Source organism: Eumetopias jubatus, unplaced genomic scaffold (assembly GCF_037043125.1).
Source record: "Eumetopias jubatus isolate StellerSeaLion01/CBP00866 unplaced genomic scaffold, mEumJub1_p1.0 scaffold_7, whole genome shotgun sequence".
Taxonomy (NCBI): Eukaryota; Metazoa; Chordata; class Mammalia; order Carnivora; family Otariidae; genus Eumetopias; species Eumetopias jubatus.
The window spans coordinates 136153834-136173471 of NW_028274813.1; the positions used below are offsets into that span (position 1 = coordinate 136153834).

The 19638-nt window shown below is 41.4% G+C and overlaps 1 protein-coding gene and 1 pseudogene across 1 annotated transcript in view; one reads left to right on the top strand and one right to left on the bottom strand.

Moving 5' to 3' along the window:
- Positions 1 to 595: 595 nt before the first annotated feature.
- The window catches only part of CERS3 (ceramide synthase 3), an 83627-nt gene continuing 64584 nt past the window's right edge, over positions 596 to 19638 (bottom strand). Inside the window, exon 11 of the mRNA XM_028122818.2 lies at positions 596 to 1641. Within this exon, the coding sequence (XP_027978619.2) occupies positions 1483 to 1641 (159 nt within the window). The 3' untranslated portion in view covers positions 596 to 1482. The remainder of the gene's footprint in view (positions 1642 to 19638) is intronic.
- Positions 10810 to 11323, top strand: LOC114223820 (cilia- and flagella-associated protein 276 pseudogene; annotated as a pseudogene).

The window sequence follows — 19638 nt, forward strand, 5'->3', positions numbered from 1 at the left end:
TCTCTGAGGTCTGCCCTGCATTCTGGACTCAGACGTGCCCCCTGTGGAGGCCACCAGCCAGCGCGCTACTGACCTACCAGCCACCTATCTGAATCTGTCTTCCCAGAGAGGTTGGAAGCCCCAGGAACTATCATTGACTAGCGCTTGTCCTTGGACATTTCTCAGGGGTGTTTTCCAGTCTTCTGTTTTGTTCTGTTTTGCTCTTATTAGGTCTGATTGGGTTGGATAGCAGAGGTGAAGTAGGGTAGCATCCTCTTTCTGTTTCCAAGATTTCCCTTTGGTCAGGAGCTCACATGAACATCGTGCCCCAAAGGTTCAGGCTTTCTGGGAAATAATAGCTCGGTGAGCAGCCTGCCCTGGGTCTGACTCCCCCAGACTGGCCCCCAGATGGATCTTGGTGCTGGCTGGGCAGCTGTGCTGGCCCGAAGGAGGGGCTCAGGGCGGTGGCAGGATAGTTCCCTCTTAGAGAGGAAGCAAGGGAGAGGCCAGCAAAAGACAAGAAGGAATGGGGCCCAGACTCGCTCCCCTTGGTCTGGGGTGGGGCGGAAGGGGGTGCCGGAGGGGGCTGAGGGCAGAAAATTTGGGGGAATTTGAGAATCATCCTTGCAGAGCTAACAGTTACCAAATAAAATGGAAACAGCCTTCTGGATATTTGCATTTCCAGATATCTCCAGACGCACTTAAAAGGAATTTTTTAAGATTGTGCTTTTTGTTCAGGCCCATTCAGTGCCCGGTTTAACCAGGTTTCTCTCTCCCAGACAGAGCCGGAATCATAGTAAGGAGGTCAGGTCCCTGTCACCCCACAGTGGACAGTACATACTTTCACTTCTATTATCTCATTTGATCCTTACTCCAACTCTGGGAGGTAGGCAAGGCAAATATTATGATTCCCATCGGAGAGATGAAGCACCAAGGCCTGGAAGGTTCAAAGAAGTGCCCACGGCAGAGAGTGGCCAGTGAGTCCCGGAAGCCTGGTCCACTGGCTTGCTCCTCCCGCCACTGCTGTGTTGCCTCGTCAAACTCATTGTTTTTGGGAGGGACTCAGCTGCTCTCTGGGGGCTGAACACACCTGAAAAAGTGGGTTACCTTAGTACTTCTCAAGCTGTCCCGACAGTGAGCAAGGTGGCAAGGCAAAATGGCCTACAACCAAGTGAGCTCCTGGAAAAAACACATGTCTCACATACATAAATGAACACAACTGAACTAAAATGGTTCTCTGGAGAAATCTTTGAAATCTTTGACCAGTCAGAGTCCTAACTGCAGTAAAATCCATAGGGGTGCTATATTTAACGTTTTAACGCAAGTTAACAACATTTTGTTAAATACATCTTAGGAGGGGGGAAGGTGGTGGTTAAAAAGAGCGAAGGGCAGAATCAGGGGTCCCTGTGGCTCCTGTAGGCCCCAGGTATGGAGGGGGAAGCAACTCTGGCTTCCGGCAGACCTCATAGCACACTGTGCCCCAGGGGCTGCATGGGTTTCAAGCTAATGGCCATGCTGACCATTGGGAATAAGGTCCCTGTTGGCCCCGAGGCCATTCTTCAAACAGTCTCTCTCTTTGCCTTTGGTGATTTCTTCATTCTCCTCCTCTTCCTCTTCTTCTTCATCCTCAACCTCATCCTCACTCCTCACATCCTGGATATTCTAGAGAAAGGAAAGAATGGGCTGTGAGTGACAACCTTCCAGAAAGAGTCTTGAGTGAATAAGAAAACCCAAATCCCAAACTCAGAAAGAAAACCCAATTTTCAAAACCCAGATGTTCACCAGGGTAGAACATATCATGGGTCACAAAATAAATCTTAACAAACTTAAAAAATTGAAATTATGCAAAGTATGTTTCAGATCATAATGGAATTAATCTAGAAATCAATATAAAAAAATAGGAAAATCTCTAAACGGTTGGAAATTAAACAACACACGTTTGACAATGGATCAAAGAGTAAGTCACAAGGGTTATTAGAAAATATTTTGTACTAAAATGAAAATGCAGTATATCAAAATTTGTCAAATGTAGCTAAAATAGTGCTTAAGGAAATTTATAGCATTAAATGTTTATATTAGGAAAGAAGAAAAGTCTCAAATAATTTGAGCTTCCACCTTAAGAAACGAGACAACAGAAAAGCAAAATAAACCCAAAGCAAGCAAAAGGAAGGAAAAAATAAAGAAATCAATGAAATTGAAACAGAAAAAACAATAGAGAAAAGCAATGAAACCAAAAGTTGGTTCTTTGAAAAGATCCATAAAATTGATAAGTCACTAGCAAAATTGACAAAGAAAAAGAAAGAGAAGGCACAACTTGCCAGAAAATAAAAAGGAGATTTGACTATGGATACTACAGATATTATAAAAATGACAGAATACAATGAACAATATTATGCATATATATTTGACAACTTAGATGAAATGGACCAATTCCTCAAAAACCACAGACTACCAAAATTCACCCAAGATGGCACAGGTAACCTAAATAGTCATAGAATCGTGAAAGAAATTAAATTAGCTAAAAATCTGGGAAAGAATATCATCAGGCCCAGAAGTTTTCACTGACAAATTCTATGAAACATATAAAGAAGAAATAACACCAAACTTCCACAATCTCTTCCATTGGATAGAAAAGGGAATACTTCCCAGTTTATTCCAGAATTACCCTGATACCAAGGTCAGAAAAAGACAATATAAGAAAAAAACAACTACAGAGATACAAACTCATATCTCTAATGAGTATATACATAAAAAAAACCCCAACAAAATAGCCCAAATCAAAACCAGCAATGTATAAGAATAATAATACATCACAATGAAGTGGGATTAGTCCTAGAAATGCAAGGCTGGTTCAATATTTAGAAATCAAGGAATGTAATCCATCCTACCAATAATCTAAAGAAAGAAAAATATGTAATTATATCAGTTGATGCCAAAAAATCATATGACAAAATTTTATATCCACTCATGATTTAAAAAAATGCAGCATCTTAAGAAGAAATAGAAGCTAGTATCATCCTTACTGATGAATGACTGAATGTTTTCCCCCTAAGATTAGGAACAGAGCAAGAATATCTACTTTCACCACTCCTATACAACATTGTATTGGAAGTCCTAGTCAATGTAATAAGGCGAGAAAAATAAATAGAAGTCATACAGATTGGAAAGAAAGAAATAAAAGTATCCCTATTTGAAGATAACATGATTATCTATGTAGAAAAATCCCAAAGAATCTACTGAAAGCTCCGAGAATTCATAAGTGAGGTTAGCACAAAGTTGCAGGATACAAGGTCAACATACAAAATCACACACACACACACACACACACACACACACACAATCTTGATTTCTAAACACTAATATAGTAGGCTGAATAAGTGTCCTCAAAATAGTAGGTTCTAATCCCTAAAACTTGTGAATGTTACTTTATATGGTAAAGCTTTTGCAGATATGATTAAGTTAAGGATCTTGAGAAGATTATCCTGCATAATCCAGGTATGCCCTCAGGCCATCCCAAGGGTCTTTTATAAGATATGCAATAGGAGATTCAACACAGAAGAGAGGCAATGTGAAGATGGAGGTAGAGACTGGAGTAATATGGTTACGAGTAAGGAATGCCAGGAGGCACCAGAAGTTGGAAGAGGCAAAGAACAGACTCCCCCTATAGCTTCTGGAGGGAACACAGCCCTGCCACATCTTGATTTCAGCTCAGATCTGATTGTAGACTTCTGGCCTCCAGAACTGTGAGAGAATAAATTTGTTGTTTTAAGCCACCAAGTTTGTGGTATTTTGTTACAGCAGCCACAGGAAACTAACATGACTAGCAATGTCTGACTAAAATCTGAAATTTAAATTTAATTTAATTGTAACATTTACAATAGTTTCAAAAAATAAAATACTTAGGTATAAATCTAAGAAATCACGAATAGGATCTGAATGTAAAACCTACAAAAGTCTGATGAAAGATTTAAATAATTGGGGACACATACTATGTTCATGGATCAGAAGGTTAAACATAATAAAAATGTTGCTTATTCCCAGACTGATCTACAGATTCCACACAGTATCAGTGAAAATCTCAGCAAGATTTCTTGTACACAGAGACAAGCAGATTCTAAAATTTGTATGTATAGGCAAAGAAGCTAGAATAGCTAAATCAATTCTGAAAAAGAAGAATAAAATCGGAGGACTCCAACTACCCAATTTTAAACTTACTATAAAGTTACAGTAATCAAAAGTGGGTGATATTAGCAAAGGGACAGGCACATAGATCAACAGTACAAAATAGGGAATCTAGAAATAAACCCACACAAATATGGCCAATTGAGTTTTGACAAAGGTGCAAAAGTAATTCAATGGAGAAAAAATAGTGTTTTCAACAAATGGTGTTGGAACAGTGAGAAATCCATAGGCAAAAAAGTAAACTTTGACCTAAATGTCATACTTATACAAAGCCAACTCAAAATGGATCATAGATCTAAATGTAAAATACAAGACTAAAGCTTTTCTCCAAAGAAAACCCATAACCTTGGGTTGGGTGAGGAGTTCCGAGACGTGGCACAAAAAACAAACTCTGTTAAAAAAAATAATAATAAACTGGATTTCATCAAAATGTAACTTTTGTACTATAAAAGACACTATTCAGAGAATAAAAAGACAAGTTGCAAACTAGGGGATAATATTCGCCAATCCCACGGCTGACACGTATGCATAATAAAGAATTGTCAAAACTCAACCCTAAGAAAAAAACAAACCAATTGAAATATTGGCAAAATATATTAAAATAAGCATTCCTCAAAGAGGATATAGGATGTCAAACAAGCATATGAAAAGATGTTCAACATCAACAGCCATTAGGAAAATGCAAAAAGCCACAATGAGATACAACTATAATCCCATTAGGATAGCTAAAATTAAAAACACGGACAATATCAAGTGCTGACAAGGATGCAGAGAGACTGGAAGGAACTCTTACACATTGCTGATGGAAATGCAAAATGGTACAGATGCTTGGAAAATAGTTTGACAGTTGCTTATAAAGTAAAACATACATTTTTACTGTATAAGTCAGCAATCCCACTTCTGAGTATCTACCCTAGAGAAATGAACATTATGTTCACACAAAAAATTGTTTATAACATCTCTATTCATAATCGTCAAAACTGGAAGCAACCCAAATGTTTTTCAATCAGTAAATGGATAAACAGCAGTACATCTGTACAATGAGATACTACCTACCAGTAAAAATGAACAAAGTGTTGACATTTACAAGAAGCTGGATGAATCTCAAAGGCATTATGCTGAGTGGAAAAAAATTAGTTTCCAAAGGATACCTACCATATGACCTACTAATGTCGTTTACATGCTTTTCTTGAAAAGACAACCCAGGAACGAGGGTGAAGGAAGGACTAGTTTGGGTGATGGACTCAACCCATATCCTGATTCTAGTGATGGCTCCATAAATCTATACCTGTGTTAAACTTATAGAACTTTACACCAGTGGAAAAAAAGTCAATTTTACTGATGATGTTTAAAAATCAAACTTGAAAGTATTCCTTTTCAGAAAGTAAGTAGTATGGTTTTCCCAATGAATGTTTGCTAAGTAAAGTCTTACTCGTGTAGGACTTTTGGTTGTCAAGATATTTTTACTGGTGGTGATTAGGATGTTTTCTATTTTCTTTATGCAGGGACTCCTTCAAGGAGAGTTCTTATTGAAGAGGTCTAGGTTCCTCCTCTTCTCTAATGGTGTTCTCAAAGGAATTCTGGGAGGAAAACTCCCAGAAGAATGATATTGCCCCTAAGGAAGGCAGATGAAACGGCTACGGGTCAGGCTTCATTGCAAAGATAAAAGGTGGTATGGATTACTAGAACAATACTGAGTACTCAGGCTCTGGGCAAGGCCACTGTCAAACAGGACCCCACACCCTTGAAACCAGTTCACAAACATCTCTATTAAACCCAGACTAAAAAAGAAAAAAAAAACATGGAAGATGGAGACCAGTTCCTGACACAGCATCTTTCAGGATGCCAACCAGAGCCACATGAGTTACTTTTTCCTTCTGTGCCTTACAGACTAAACCTGACAACCTCCAGGTATATGTAACCAAATACATCCGCTGTGTACAATCTTCAGGCAAACATGGCTTTTGAAAAACCCCAATGTACACACGTGCTGCTGCATTAATCACAGAAATGTATCATCACGGGCTCTTCTCTGTATGATCTGGTCTTTTCCACAACAACACTGCAAGGGTCTCAAAACAAACAAGGCCCACGGTAAACACTGAGGAATAAACTTGGTGTCTCATCAGTTAAAGATGCAACGGAGAAAGGCAGATGGGGTCTTTCAGGGAGCAGCCTTGTTCGGCTGATGATTGCTTTCATGGGCTGTGCCCCCTGGGTTTCCTTTTTCTTCTTTCAAGGAATTTTGTAGGGAACAAGGAAGAAATCTGAGTCAGAACAAAGAAATGAATTTCTCTCCAGGAAAACAGACCAGCATCTACTGGCCCATTTCTCCAGGACTTAAGGAGCAGCTTCAGCTGAGATATAAACTGGTCCTTGAGGATGTTCCCCATCACCCCAAGCCACATCTCCAGCACCCTCACGTTAGAAAAGGGTCCTGGATCACATGGAGCCTTCTGGTAATTAATGGCATCTAATGGTCACAAGGGTTGGAGAGCATTACTGACTTTCAGTAAGCAGTGGCTAGGGATGACCGCTATCCTACAACGTGCATGACATCCAAGTGTCCTGCCAGACCTTGGTGTAAGTGAAACCCCGTTTATGATCATCCAAGCCCAGCACCTAATGCCATTTTACATTCAAGCACAGTAATTCTTGCCTGGTTTTAATAGAGTCTCAACTTTCCAGGAATACAGCTATGTATACAATTCAAAGGAAGGCTATACTTTGTTTTGTTCAGAGCTTTGCAATTTCAGAAAGCCATGTCACCGATGACAGACAACACTAGTGGTGGCAGTTGAGTCCCCTCAGTCTGTGCTTACAGCTGCCCCAGTCACGTTGAGTCTTCGCATGAACAAGCACAGCACCTGTCGACCTTGGTATGCTCTTGAGTGTTGTCTAGCACACATATTAGATGTGAAATGCAGATTTTATCCGAAATGCCTTTCATTATATTTCTTTTCTACTACAGTTGCGGCATTCTACTGCTTTTTTTTTTTTTTAAGATTTTTTATTTATTTATTTGAGAGAGAGCATGAGCAGGGAAGAGGGACAGAGGGAGAGGGAGAAGGAGAAGCAGACTCCCTGCTGAGCGGGGAGCCCCATGCGGGGCTCAATCCCAGGACCCTGGGATCATGACCTGAGCTGAAGGCAGACGCTTAACCGACTGAGCCACTCAGGCGCCCCCATTCTATTGCTTTTTGAAATTATGATTATAGGTGAGTTATATTACCTGGGAATTTAATTTCAGGCTAGTGAAGGGGGTAGGGGTCCGATAGGATTGAGAACCACGGCCCTAGATGATGAATCCAACTCAGAAAGGATTTTTGGATAGTAAGAGTTTGTTAGATGAATGTATAGGTGGTTACACATTATGCAAGCTTAAATAATATAAATTGGAAATTGCATGGTATTCAAATATTGATAAAACCTCATGTTCAATTTTATCTTGTATATGCCATCTATAATAAAACCATAACAGCAATGAAAACCTTAAAGGAATTTTTTTTTCTCACTGCTCTAAAAATCCTCTATGCTCCACCTATTCACCCCTCCCTCTCTCCCAACCCCTGGTGACCACTGATATTTTTACTGTCTCATAGCTTTGTCTTCTCCAGAATGTCATATAGTTGGAATCATAGAGTTATGTAGGCTTTTAAGATGGGCTTGTCTCACTTAGTTATACACATTAAGTTTCCTCCATGTCTTTTCATAGCTTACGAGCTCATTTCTTTTTATTGCTAAAGAATATTCCGTTGTCTGGAGGTACCACAGTTTATGGGTACATTCGCCTACTTGGAGGACATCTTGGCTGCTTCCAGGTTTTGGCAATTGTGGATAAAGCTGCTGTAGACACTCATGCTATAAATGTCCACATGCTGGGTGCTAGACTAAGCAGTTAGGATGAATGATAACATTCCCTCCTCACGGTAACCTGAGGACATTGGAACCACTCTCTTTACTGTAAAAGAGAGAAACAAGACTCAGAGCTCAGCCTCACAAGGCCACACAGCTAAGAAAGGCCCAGGATGAAAACCCCACTCTAAGCTTAGAAGCTGAACCACAGTGCTCTACAGACCCCTGCTGGAGTCATTTGCACAAACCCTTGAGACAGGGGCACTCAGGAGGCAGACCCTGGGTTCTGTTTGAGGTCAGTTGTCCGTGTAAGAAAGCTCCCTTCCCCCTCCTATTGAGCAGAGCACCAGCTCTCTTGTCACACCTCCTTACTCTGTTCTGACTCTGCCCTTGGTACCAGCAGGACTGACTTTGAAGCATAAAATTTGAAATAATGAAAAGCATCCCTAATTAGTTATTTTTACTATGCGAGACAAACACTGACATGTTTTATTCTGTTCTGTGTCAGTTACAACAATGATGGTCGAGGCCTTGGAAACTGATGGCAGATGTGTTACTGGTCTGCCACCCACAGTTTGAAACCTGCTGGCTTTGGGTATGCCAGAAAAATGAGGCTTTCCCACACAGCCGAAATCAGGCAAGTTTAAGATAGAAGCCATGATCCATGTTCCGCAGAGCACCTTTTCACAACTGCAAGTCTTTCCCCATAATGACAACACTTCACAGAAATGAAAACAAGTCAAGCTTGCTCTAGCGGAACAAGGAATTAAACACTTCCAGTGTATTTTCTGGAACACTACCTGTCTGCTTTGATGGAGTGCCAAGACTTTGCTTATACAGTAGCAGCGAGTCCCTCTCTTGGAATCAGCCACTTTCTTTCCCTGCACTGCCCTTCCCTTTCACTGTCCTCTGCATACCAGACCCGCTCCTTCCCCCACTTTTAGTTGTCACTGGGCTAGTAGAATTTGTCTCATGCAAATGTTGACACAGAACCCTCCTACAAATCCTTAAAGGCCCAAGAAATGCAAGCATAAAGAAGGATCCAGAACCTTCTTTGAAGAGTGAATTGGATCTGGGCTTCAGCAGCCAAAGGGCTGTAGCTACTGGGTTCAGTCCTCACACTTGTCCAAGCATATGGCAGCTCACCTGCTCACCATGATCTGTCTAACTGGGCGTCCCCTCGGTGAGGGTTTCAGCGGTTGCCATTACAGAGGTACATTAATATTTGATAACTTTAGATAACATTTTTCTAGAATTAGCAAAGATATCTAGTATGCAACTGAACTTTTTCCAGAGATGACCAGGGCCCTCTAGAACACGTTATTAACAATATTATTCATTCCATGATTGAAGTGGTTGGATATAATTTTTGCAAAGCCCCTTCTCATCCAGCAACAACCTTTGCTTACATAAAATCATAGTGAAAAGAATGAAGAACAAGTTATCCATGTAGGAGAGACCTTGTCACTAGTTGTAACAGGGCTTTGGAGCCCCCACATCACTAAAAGGGATCAATATTGGCAAAGGTCATCTGCGTGGCACTCCAAGAGGGCAGAGAAGATGTGTGGTCAGAGGAGGGGTTGAAATCATAGTCACTGTGAAGGGAGATTGGCAGTCAGTCTAAAGGCGTCCCATACACTAGGAGAAATTGGGACATTGGGACCAAACCAACCTTCTTCAATTAAAGTCATGCTGATGTCAAAATACCCCTTTGAAGGACAGGTTCTTGGAGTGGGGGCACAGAGCTGAACTGACTCACGTTCAGAGACTCAAGCATCCGACTACAGGAATACCCCAAAAGCAATGGACACTCTTCTAGCCTCTGCTATTTCTCCTTTCCTTTCGGGGAGCTCATGAAAAAAAATGCTTGAACCTGTAATATCACATGGTAATTCACTTTGGGTGGTGTCATATCTCTTGGACACAGAATACCAGGACCAAGACCTATCATCCCGAGTGCAAGTCAAAGTAGTACCTAGTCTCTTACGTTTGGTGGAGTTTGGATCCAAGTTGCTGAAAACATGGCTTAAGATTGGCTTATTCACAATTCCCAATTTTTGTGACTGGTCTGCATACACAGAAGGTTTCCTCTTGAATTTCAGACCCAGACTCAAAAGTTGCTTTTCAAACTACTCCAACTCACCAGTGTAAACTAGAATACTGATGACCTTTGAACAACATGGGGGTTGGGGGCACTGACCCCCTGCACAGTCAAAAATCCATGTATAACTTTGGATTGGCCAAAAACTTAACTACTAACAGTCTACTGTTGACTAGAAACATTATCAAGAACATAAACAGTTGACTAACACATATTTTATTTGTTCTATGTATTATATACTATATTCTTACAATAAAGTAAGCTAGAGAAAAGGAAATATTACTAAGAAAATCATAAGGAAGAGAAAATACAATTACAAAACTGTGCTGTTCAAACCTGTATTGTACAAGGGACAACTGTATGTTCTATTTTCCATGGATAGCTTTTTTTCATTTTACTTGCTGCCATCAATCTATCTAATTTCCTTAAGAAATGAATTCATTTTGCTAGGGCTTACAGGCTTTTAAAAATGAGCTTCTAAAAGAAGAAGCCAGTGTCAGGGCTAGGTGGATGCTAGAGAGTGTCTTGTCAAACATGTTCATTTTCCAGGTGAAATAAAAGCTACAGGAATTCATCCCACCCCAGCTGAGTGACACAGCTTAGTGGCCACAGAGCTTAGATCACCCTGCATGGCTCTTGATAAAAATGCATGGTTTTCGCCCTCACACCAGCAGCTCACTCCGCATTTTACTATGCGTTTCACCTGAGACCCTTTCCAGCACCCTCCATTGGATAACGATAATACCTTCCTGGGAAAACTCCAGGCTTCCAAGAAACTGCCATATAAGAACCCAGCTCACCTTGCTCAGCAACAGGAACCCTGGAGTTGGATCAGCTCAACTCCCACAATCACCTCCATGAGGCAGGATGCTTATTTTTTTTGATCTTGAGATACCAAAGAATGACCTGGATTTCCACTTAGCAGCCTTGTACAACCACCACACAGGGACATTCAAGAACAAAAGTGATATACTCTTACACCAGGAGACCACCCAGGATACCCATGGAATCATCAAGACCCAATTCCCTGGAGAACTTTTACCCCCTCCTCCGCCACTTTCCATCACTTCCCAAGCTAACATCAGACAGTGGATCAACCCTAAAAAGTCTATCCACAGCATCCAGGGATCCATAGTGTCCCCTCACACTGCAGCCACCAATGGAGGCAACTCCCAAAAGAATAATGGTGGCTTCTTCTCTACCTAATGTTGACAGGCCCCTGGACTAATTAATCATAGTGGAACATCCTGCTGCCCACCTCCATTAAATAGAATTGTGCTGGGGGGAAAAAAAAGGCATGGTTTTCTTTCATATTCTCTGTATTACCTAAAAATTAATTAAAAATGTACCAGACTCTGTGGTAATCATCAAATTGTGATGGATGGCAGAAAATGATTTGATTTCATACATGTAATTTGCTTTGGGGGTTAAATCCATTAAAATTAGTGCATTCTCCAAATTGCTACATATTGCGTTCTTTGGAAATGGCCTTAGATGCTATGGCTGGAAATTTAACAACTCTAACAAGGCAAAGATGCAAAATTATTTTGGAAGAAAAAATCAAAACACCCACGAGGATTTCAGTAAGCAATGCTTAAGAAATAACCATGGTAAAGCAGAGGATTAAGTATACAGCCCAAGGGCCCCTAAGTGGCTCAGTCGGTTAAGCATGTGACTCTTGATTTCAGCTCAGGGCATGATCTCCGAGTTGTGAGATCAAATCCCATCAGGTTCCTTGCTGGGCATGGAGCCTGCTTAAGATTCTCTCTCCCTCTGCCCTTCCCACCGCCCACCCCATTCTTGCTCTTTCTTAAAACAAGAGTATATAGCCCACAAAGTGTGTATTAAAATTGAGATGTTAAAGTTTGTTTCAAATATTAGCATCTAACAAAGAACTTATACCGTCCATTAAGGGAAAAATATCCAGCATTACAGAAAAGCAGGCAAAGGATCTGAAGGGGCAATTCACAGGAGAGGCAACATTACAGACTAAGAAACTATACAAAATGCTCAATCTTAGTAATCAGGAAAGTGTAAACTAAAATGAGATACAATCTCACATTCATCAAACTGGTAAATATTGAAAAGTCTGATAAAACCAAAAGTTGGTGAGGATGTGGGGAAAGAGCGACTCTCATATGCTTGGTTTGAGGAATCATTTGGCAGCATCCCGTAAACTTGACTTGGGAATCCTACCAAGAAACTCACATATGTTCCGGACAGATTTAAGGTTTATGGTAGAATTGGCTGTAAACAGAAGGATAAACAGTGTGGAATATCTGATTCATGGAATACTATATAGGAGTTAAATGAATTGATCTACAGAGTTACATATATCGATGTGAATGTGATGAATGAAGAAAGCAAGTTGCACCATTATATATACTAGATCATAGCATTCATGTAGAGTTTAAAAATACAGATGCAATACTCTAATGTTTGTGACTATACCCAAGCATAATAGGTATATAAAAGCATGGGTGGAAGGATGCAGCTTTAGTGGTTCTCTTGGCAGAGAGAGAGAGGGAGAGAGGGGAATGGGTTGGCTTGGGGTGTACCAGAATATACCATCTTTCTTCCTAGTTTCTCTTAGGTGATTTCATCCAGCACACGGAGACACTTGTATTTATTTGATGAGAGAGTGAATGAATGAATCTAACTCCACAGCATTAAATCCCACCTAAATGCAACTGACTCCCAATTTTTTTTAGAATTACTTATTTATTTGTGAGGGAGAGCATGAGAGAGAGAGAGGGAGCAGGGGGAACGGCAGAGGGAGAGGGAGAGAGAGAATCCTAAGCAGACTCCATGTTGAGCATGGAGCCCAATACAGGGCTTGATCCCACGATCCTGAGATCATGGTCTGAGCCAAAACCAAGAGTTGGACGCTCAACTGACTGAGCCACGCAGGCGCCCCGTGACTCTCAAATTTATACCTCAGTGTGGACCTCTCTCCCTGGCTTCAAATGATCATAGCTAGACAATCTCCTCTCAGCGGTCTAACTGTCCCATCAAATGCTGGTATCCTCATTCACCACTTTTCTCCAGTCTTCAATATTTCAGCAAGTGGCACTTCCATTCACTCACTTGCTCCATGTGAAAACTTCCAGATCATCCTCAGTCCTGTCCTGCCAGGAGACCTTGCTTCCCAGCCCATCACACTCAATGGAGGTGGCAGGGGGCAGGGGGGCTCCTTGATACAGACTTCTGCTCTTGTCTTCAGCCACTTCCAAACTGCATCAAATCTCCATGGCCAGGATCTAGCTTCTGCGCTGGCTTGGCCCATGGGGTAGCCACCACCTATGGCCTCAGAATGCTGGAACACAGCAGTCAGCCAGACTGTGCTGCACAGGCTGGCCTCCTGAGACGCAGTGCACAGGTTTGGGTCCCCAGAGCCCCCTGCCGACTTAGAGCCCTCTGCAGCAGGACTCTTGACAGCCACTTCACATAGTTCTTGTGGGACAGTGGTGTTTCCTCTGCTCAGAGGAGCCACATTGCCATTGTTGGCAAGATTTCTGAATAAGGAAAATTCACAAAGTATCTCACCTGCCCTTCTCTAGTAGTAGACAAAATATGACTTGTTCTTAGACAACCCCAATCCACCAGCCCATATCCAAAAGGTAATACATGACCTTATCGGGGCCCATAACTGGGCAGCTGGAGTATAGTGGGGGCTACTCTACAGCAGAGTTTTCTAACTGGCGTGCCAGGGAAAGGTTAAAATAATGCAGAGCCATTGATTCCTTCAGCTCTTGGAGCAGCTCCCAGAGCCCTAGTCTCCTCCTTCTGTGCACAGTCGCATCATCGGTTTTCCCAAGTGCACTGTCCAAGCATTAGTGTCTCTGTGCCCTGAGGAGGGAGGGTGTGGAAGCGCTGAATGGAGCTGAAAGAAACATTTCCAATGTGTCACAAACTGGGAAGACTTCCTCCTAAGTGCGGTGCTTTGAGTTAGAGATGGGAAGTCGTGTGGCTCAAACTTGGATTCTCTGATTCCAGGGGAGGGGAAGGTGTGTGCAAAGGGCAGGAATTGGCTGCCTCCAGGACATGAATGGTTCTGTTGCTTAGACCCAAAGCTCAGTGAGGGTTAGAGGTGAAGAAATGACCCGAGAGAAAGGGTCACTAAGTGAATGAGAATGAACCAAGAATGACTGTTAGCACGGTCAGCCCTACCTCACCCGCTATGCCCTTCCCAACCCAAACTGTACATGACCACAAAGGAATGGAAAGTCATAGTGTTCTAAACGTTAATCGTCTTCTCCCAGTTCCAACTGAACAATAAGCTACAATCTCATTCTCTCAATTCATCAGAACTTTCCAAATGCAGTTGCCTGAGTTCAAAAGGAAATGGCTGGCAACCATGATCACTTGAGTAATTTTTAACTGCCAATATTTCCATCTGAAGAAATGCTACCCAGCTAATTATGCAGAGCTTGGCTTCTCAAGAAATAGTGCATTAGGCTGTTCCTGCATAACCTAACTTCCCTCTGTTAGAGCGATACAGGCAGGTGAGAGAGCAAGGAATCATTTGGGAACACCACCAACCACAAAGTGGACTCAACCAAAAGAGAAAGAAGTTCATCTGTTCATTCCAGGAATCTCAGCCTGGCACTCTTGACATGGTGGGCCAGGCAATTCTTTGTGTGGGGACTGTCCTACCCATTAGGAGGGTTAACAGTACGTATCCTTAGTCTCTGTCCACTAGATACAATTGTGACCATCAGAAATATCTCCAGAGATTGCCAAATGTCCCTGGAGGGCAAAATCACCCCAACTGAGAAACACTGGTTCAAAAAAATATTTCTTGAGCCCCCGTGCATTGTGCAAAGCATCAAGGACTAGTCTCTGTCTTCAAATAGCTTACAGTCTACTGAGAGAACCAAACCCTAAGAGCTCAAACACATAATAGTAAATATATAACTACACACTTATAAGTGTTATGAAGTCAAGAATACCACGATGTGTAATTTGGGGAGCTCACTGAGATGGGGTGACATCAGGAAGCCGTGTTAAGGAAATGGAACTCAAAGGTTGTAACCTGAAGGTTAAGTACGGGTGGCCAGGGAAGAGTGCAGAAAAGAACATTTCAAGAAGAAGAAACAGCATGTGCAAAGGGCCTGGGGTGGGGAAAAGTCTTGACGTGCTTAGGGATCAGAAAGGCCAATGAGGCTGAAGAATAGTAAGAAAGATGGAGCATGTCCTAAGATGAAGTCGGGGAGGAAGCATGGACCAGATTACCAATTTCACAGGTCCCGTTTAGAAGTTCTATTTTACTTGTAAGTCCAAAAAGAGGCCATTATGCAGCACTGTTTGAGATATGGGGAGCATACCAGTGACCCAAACAGATAAGGTATCTATACTCAGAAAACTTCTGCTCTAATGGAAGGGCTGGTTGATATATAACAGCATTCCTTATTGCTGTGTGTAAGTGGTGGGAGGGAATTCAGAGTGACCATAGCTAGAGCCTCTGGAGGCTGTGGTCATGGTGTAGGGGAGAAGTGTCAGGGGCACAGGTTGGGGGGGAGCACTGGAGATGCAGAGGGGGTAGTGCATGAGAAAGAACAGTGCCCAAAGCCCTCTGGGTTTGGAAGGGACTTTTAAGCTCATCGAATCTAGTTTCTATTGATGCTGATATGCCCTTTTGGATAACCCAAGCAAAAGACATACACACTCCCACCTGTACATCTCCAGTAATGAGTAATTGTCCAAGAGGAGTCTGGGTACTTTCTTCAAACATCGGTCAGTTTTTCAAACATTTAAAGATATTTAAATCCTCTTCAAGCGAAATATTTCCATTTCCTTCCACTGATCCTCATGTGACAGAACATCAGAACGCTTCACCGTGCTGTGAATCTCAGAGAACATTCTCCCATCCATAGCCATCAGCCTGCGTTGTGCTATCTGCATAACACAACCAGCACCACTCAATTCATACATGACTTACTACTTTCAAAAGTAGTACACGACCAAAAAAGGCGGGGGGGGGGGGCGGGGGCACAGCGCGTACAGTAAATTTAGTCAAACCCCGATATCTACACTCTTGGCTTTATTTTTTATGTAATTTTTTCTTCTATTTTAAGATTCCAGAATCTATAGATCTTTATCAATTAATTATGACTTGCTTGTTAGTGAAGGTAAATATATCTGGCCCAGGTCTCTATTCCTAAGAACTGATTGCAAGGATTACCGAACAAAACAAATGTTGACAAGGAGCAAAAAATAATAGTAATACTAATGAGAGAAAATGCTCATTTTGAGTAAAGGAATCATCTCTGCCACAGCACTCCCATACACCTCTGGGAAAGACATCTGCAGCTATGGTTTCAATAAAATTGCAGAGCTGTGTTTCTGAAATGCCTTAAGGAAACTCTGGGCTTGGGAATCTGTGGTTCTACGGTAATGTCAAAAGCCCAGGAGGTCATGAATGACTCATAATGTCCCACTGCTTTTTGAATGGCTCCACATCTAAATCCACAGTTGGCAATGAAACAAAGGACAATATAATAAGCATTTTATGCTGTTTTGAAAGCAAACTTTTAGCTTTCCCTGTCTGAAAAGAAAAAGAAGTGCTTTCAATCAAAGAAAGCAATTTTCTGAACTACTACCAAATACATACCTTTTTTGTTATATTAGTTCTTATTAACCAAGATGACAAGGTCACAGAAAAAAAAATTGAGTTTTTCCTCTTTTTTTTTTTTTCTCAAAGAAGTTGCATTACATTTAAATTGGATTCTACCAAACCTAGCTACACACGGACATTTCCTGTTAGTTACCTGGATCTGAATTTTCTAGAACAGTGCTTCTTAAACTTTAATATGCATATAAATCACCTAGAGTTGGTGAAAATACAGAACGTATTCTGTATTTTCTCATTCAGAAGGTCTCTGGTGGGACCAGAGATGCTGCATTTCTAACCAGCTCTAGGTGATGCCTGGACTGACATTGTGGTTAGCAGGCTGTTTCTTAGGCCACAACCCCTCCCTAGGTTGCTGCTATCTGTAAAAAGAAGCTGAAGCAGAGGGTCACCTAAGGGTCTTTTCAGTTTTAAAATTCCATGATTCCAACTAATTTTTATTTCATTAATATCTGTATGTCATGAGTCCTTTTAGTCCAGAGAGGCAAGAGAAAATTACCAGTATGTCTCACTTCCTATAACAGATGGTTGTTTAAAAATAATTAGTAAATTGTCTTATAAAATGAGTCATGCCTTTACTTCTCCAGGGAAATGTACTATTTAAAGAATTCTGGTTTTCTAGAAAGAAAACAATCTCCAAGTGTTTGTTTCAACAGTCTGAATTTTCTTTTGTAAGGATTTTTTAGCATTAACACCTGTGTAACATGAAAACCTACAGCTCTGGTTAAAATTTGCAAGATGGGAGTATACGTGGAGGTCACATCCACAAACTCTGCACATGTGGGAAAGAAGGCAGCTTTCTCTGCTTTTTAGAAAGCAGACCCAAGAAATGGAGAGCCATCCATGGATGCTTGTCCAGTAGTGAAGAAGACACACACACACACACACACACACACACACACACACACACACACACACACACAGTCTTCTCTACGTTCTAGTGGCTCTCAACCTGAGAGGCAGATCAGAATCACTTATTCAGGGGAAATAGTCTGTCAAAAAGTCCAATGTCTGGGTCCTGTCTCCATAAATTCTGATTTAACTGATCTGAGTTCGGACCTGGCCATGAGGTTCTTTCTTTAAAGGCTCCACAGACCATTCTAGTCAGGTGTAGTCAACACAGCTAATGTGCAACAAGTTGATCTGAAATAAAAAGTGGAAATCCTGGGAGAGCTTCTTGTCAGTGTGAGCAGTATACCTCATTCTGTATTTGCCTTAAACATGATCACAATCCTCACCTGATGAAAATATATATCACGTAGAATCATAACGAATTTTTTCATGAGCGGACTTATATAGAATATTCCTGAATTCCTTGTACCGGCCTTTTAGACAAAAGGTCCTCAAGAACGTTTAAGCACCTGTCACAAATGTCATGCTTTCCCGTTCTTAAGCAAAAGGTTCAAATGATAAGCTGATTAAGTGAAGTGAAGTTTAACAAGAAGGAATCTAACTTCTAACACAAATCACCACTATCGCCCGGACAATCCTTGAATGGAGAGAATGTGGCTTGTGAAAAAGACCTAGGGTTTTAATCAATTTCCCAAACTTGGTATGAATTAGCAGCATAATGTGACAACCAGCAACTCAAAACAAAACTTGGCTGCATCAATGGAAGGAGAATTTTCACAAAAAGAGACATCAGACTTGCTTTTGTATTAGTCAGAACATGTCTAGAAACTGCTGTTCATTTAAAGGAGAATCTGGGTAAAATGAAAGGAGAGGTAGGTGAAAAGACTCAACAGTGTATCTTAGGACGAGGTACGGTTGAAAGAGTTGGAGATGTTTAGCCCCCAGAAGCAGAGTCATGGGGGGGGTGGCGATGGGGCATATGGTTGGTATCTAAGGGTTGCTGCTGTATGCAACTTCCATACGAAAACATCATCAAGATTACTTGTGAGAATGTCGGAAGAAGTCTATTATTAAAAACATTTTTAACACCTACACTTGCAAACAATTTGCTTGAGGACTTCTGGATTTGAAGAACAATGGTAGCCTGAGTCCACATTTCTCCCTCACTCTCTGAAAACAAATACAGAATAAAATGCCTTCAATGTTCCTGGGGAACAGAGAACACTGTTCAGATTATCTATAAGAAGAAGAAAATATATATACAAATTCTAATGAGCCACCACAGCCCTCTAGCCAGTGGCCGGGCAAGTGGAGAGGGCAAGGTTGGAAAAATGAGCAGGGTGGGTGTATTGACTCAGAAGAAGCACAGGTAAAATCACCTCCAGAAAGAGCGAGGGAAAGCATGAATGCACAGGCTGGGACCTGGTAGTTCTTAGCTCTTGCTAAAGAGAAGAAGTCCCAATGTGTGTCAGACAGGAAGCCGAGTTTGTTGGGAAGAATCAGGTATATAAAGAAGATGTGGTACTTGGAGATAAGCAATGAAGGGAAAGAAGAAAACAGAAGAGAAGTCAGGATCTTGCAGAGGAGAAAGAGAAATAAAACAATAAGTTGGCTATCATCTTCCCTTGCTCACAAATTGAAAACCTTTCTTGAGCGGAAAAGGAAAGGTAGTGGGTACAGCCAGTCTGTTATAATTGAGTATGACATCAGGGACCCCATGAGAACAGATCACACATGAGAACATACCCCACCACCTGTCCCATATGCAGGGGAAGAGAAGTACATTTGCTATTCTAGAGCCAGGAGCTACAACATCCAATGTGGTAGCCACTCACCCCATGTGGCTTCTGAGCATTTGAAATGCGGTCAGTCCAAATTGAGATGTGCTGTAAGTATAAAATCCACACTGGATTTCAAAGACTTAACGTGAAAAAAAAGAATGAAAGGATCTCATTAATAATTTTTGGTATTGATTGCTGAATCATGATATTAACCTTAAATATGATTATAATCTTCCCCTGATTAAAATACCTACCGG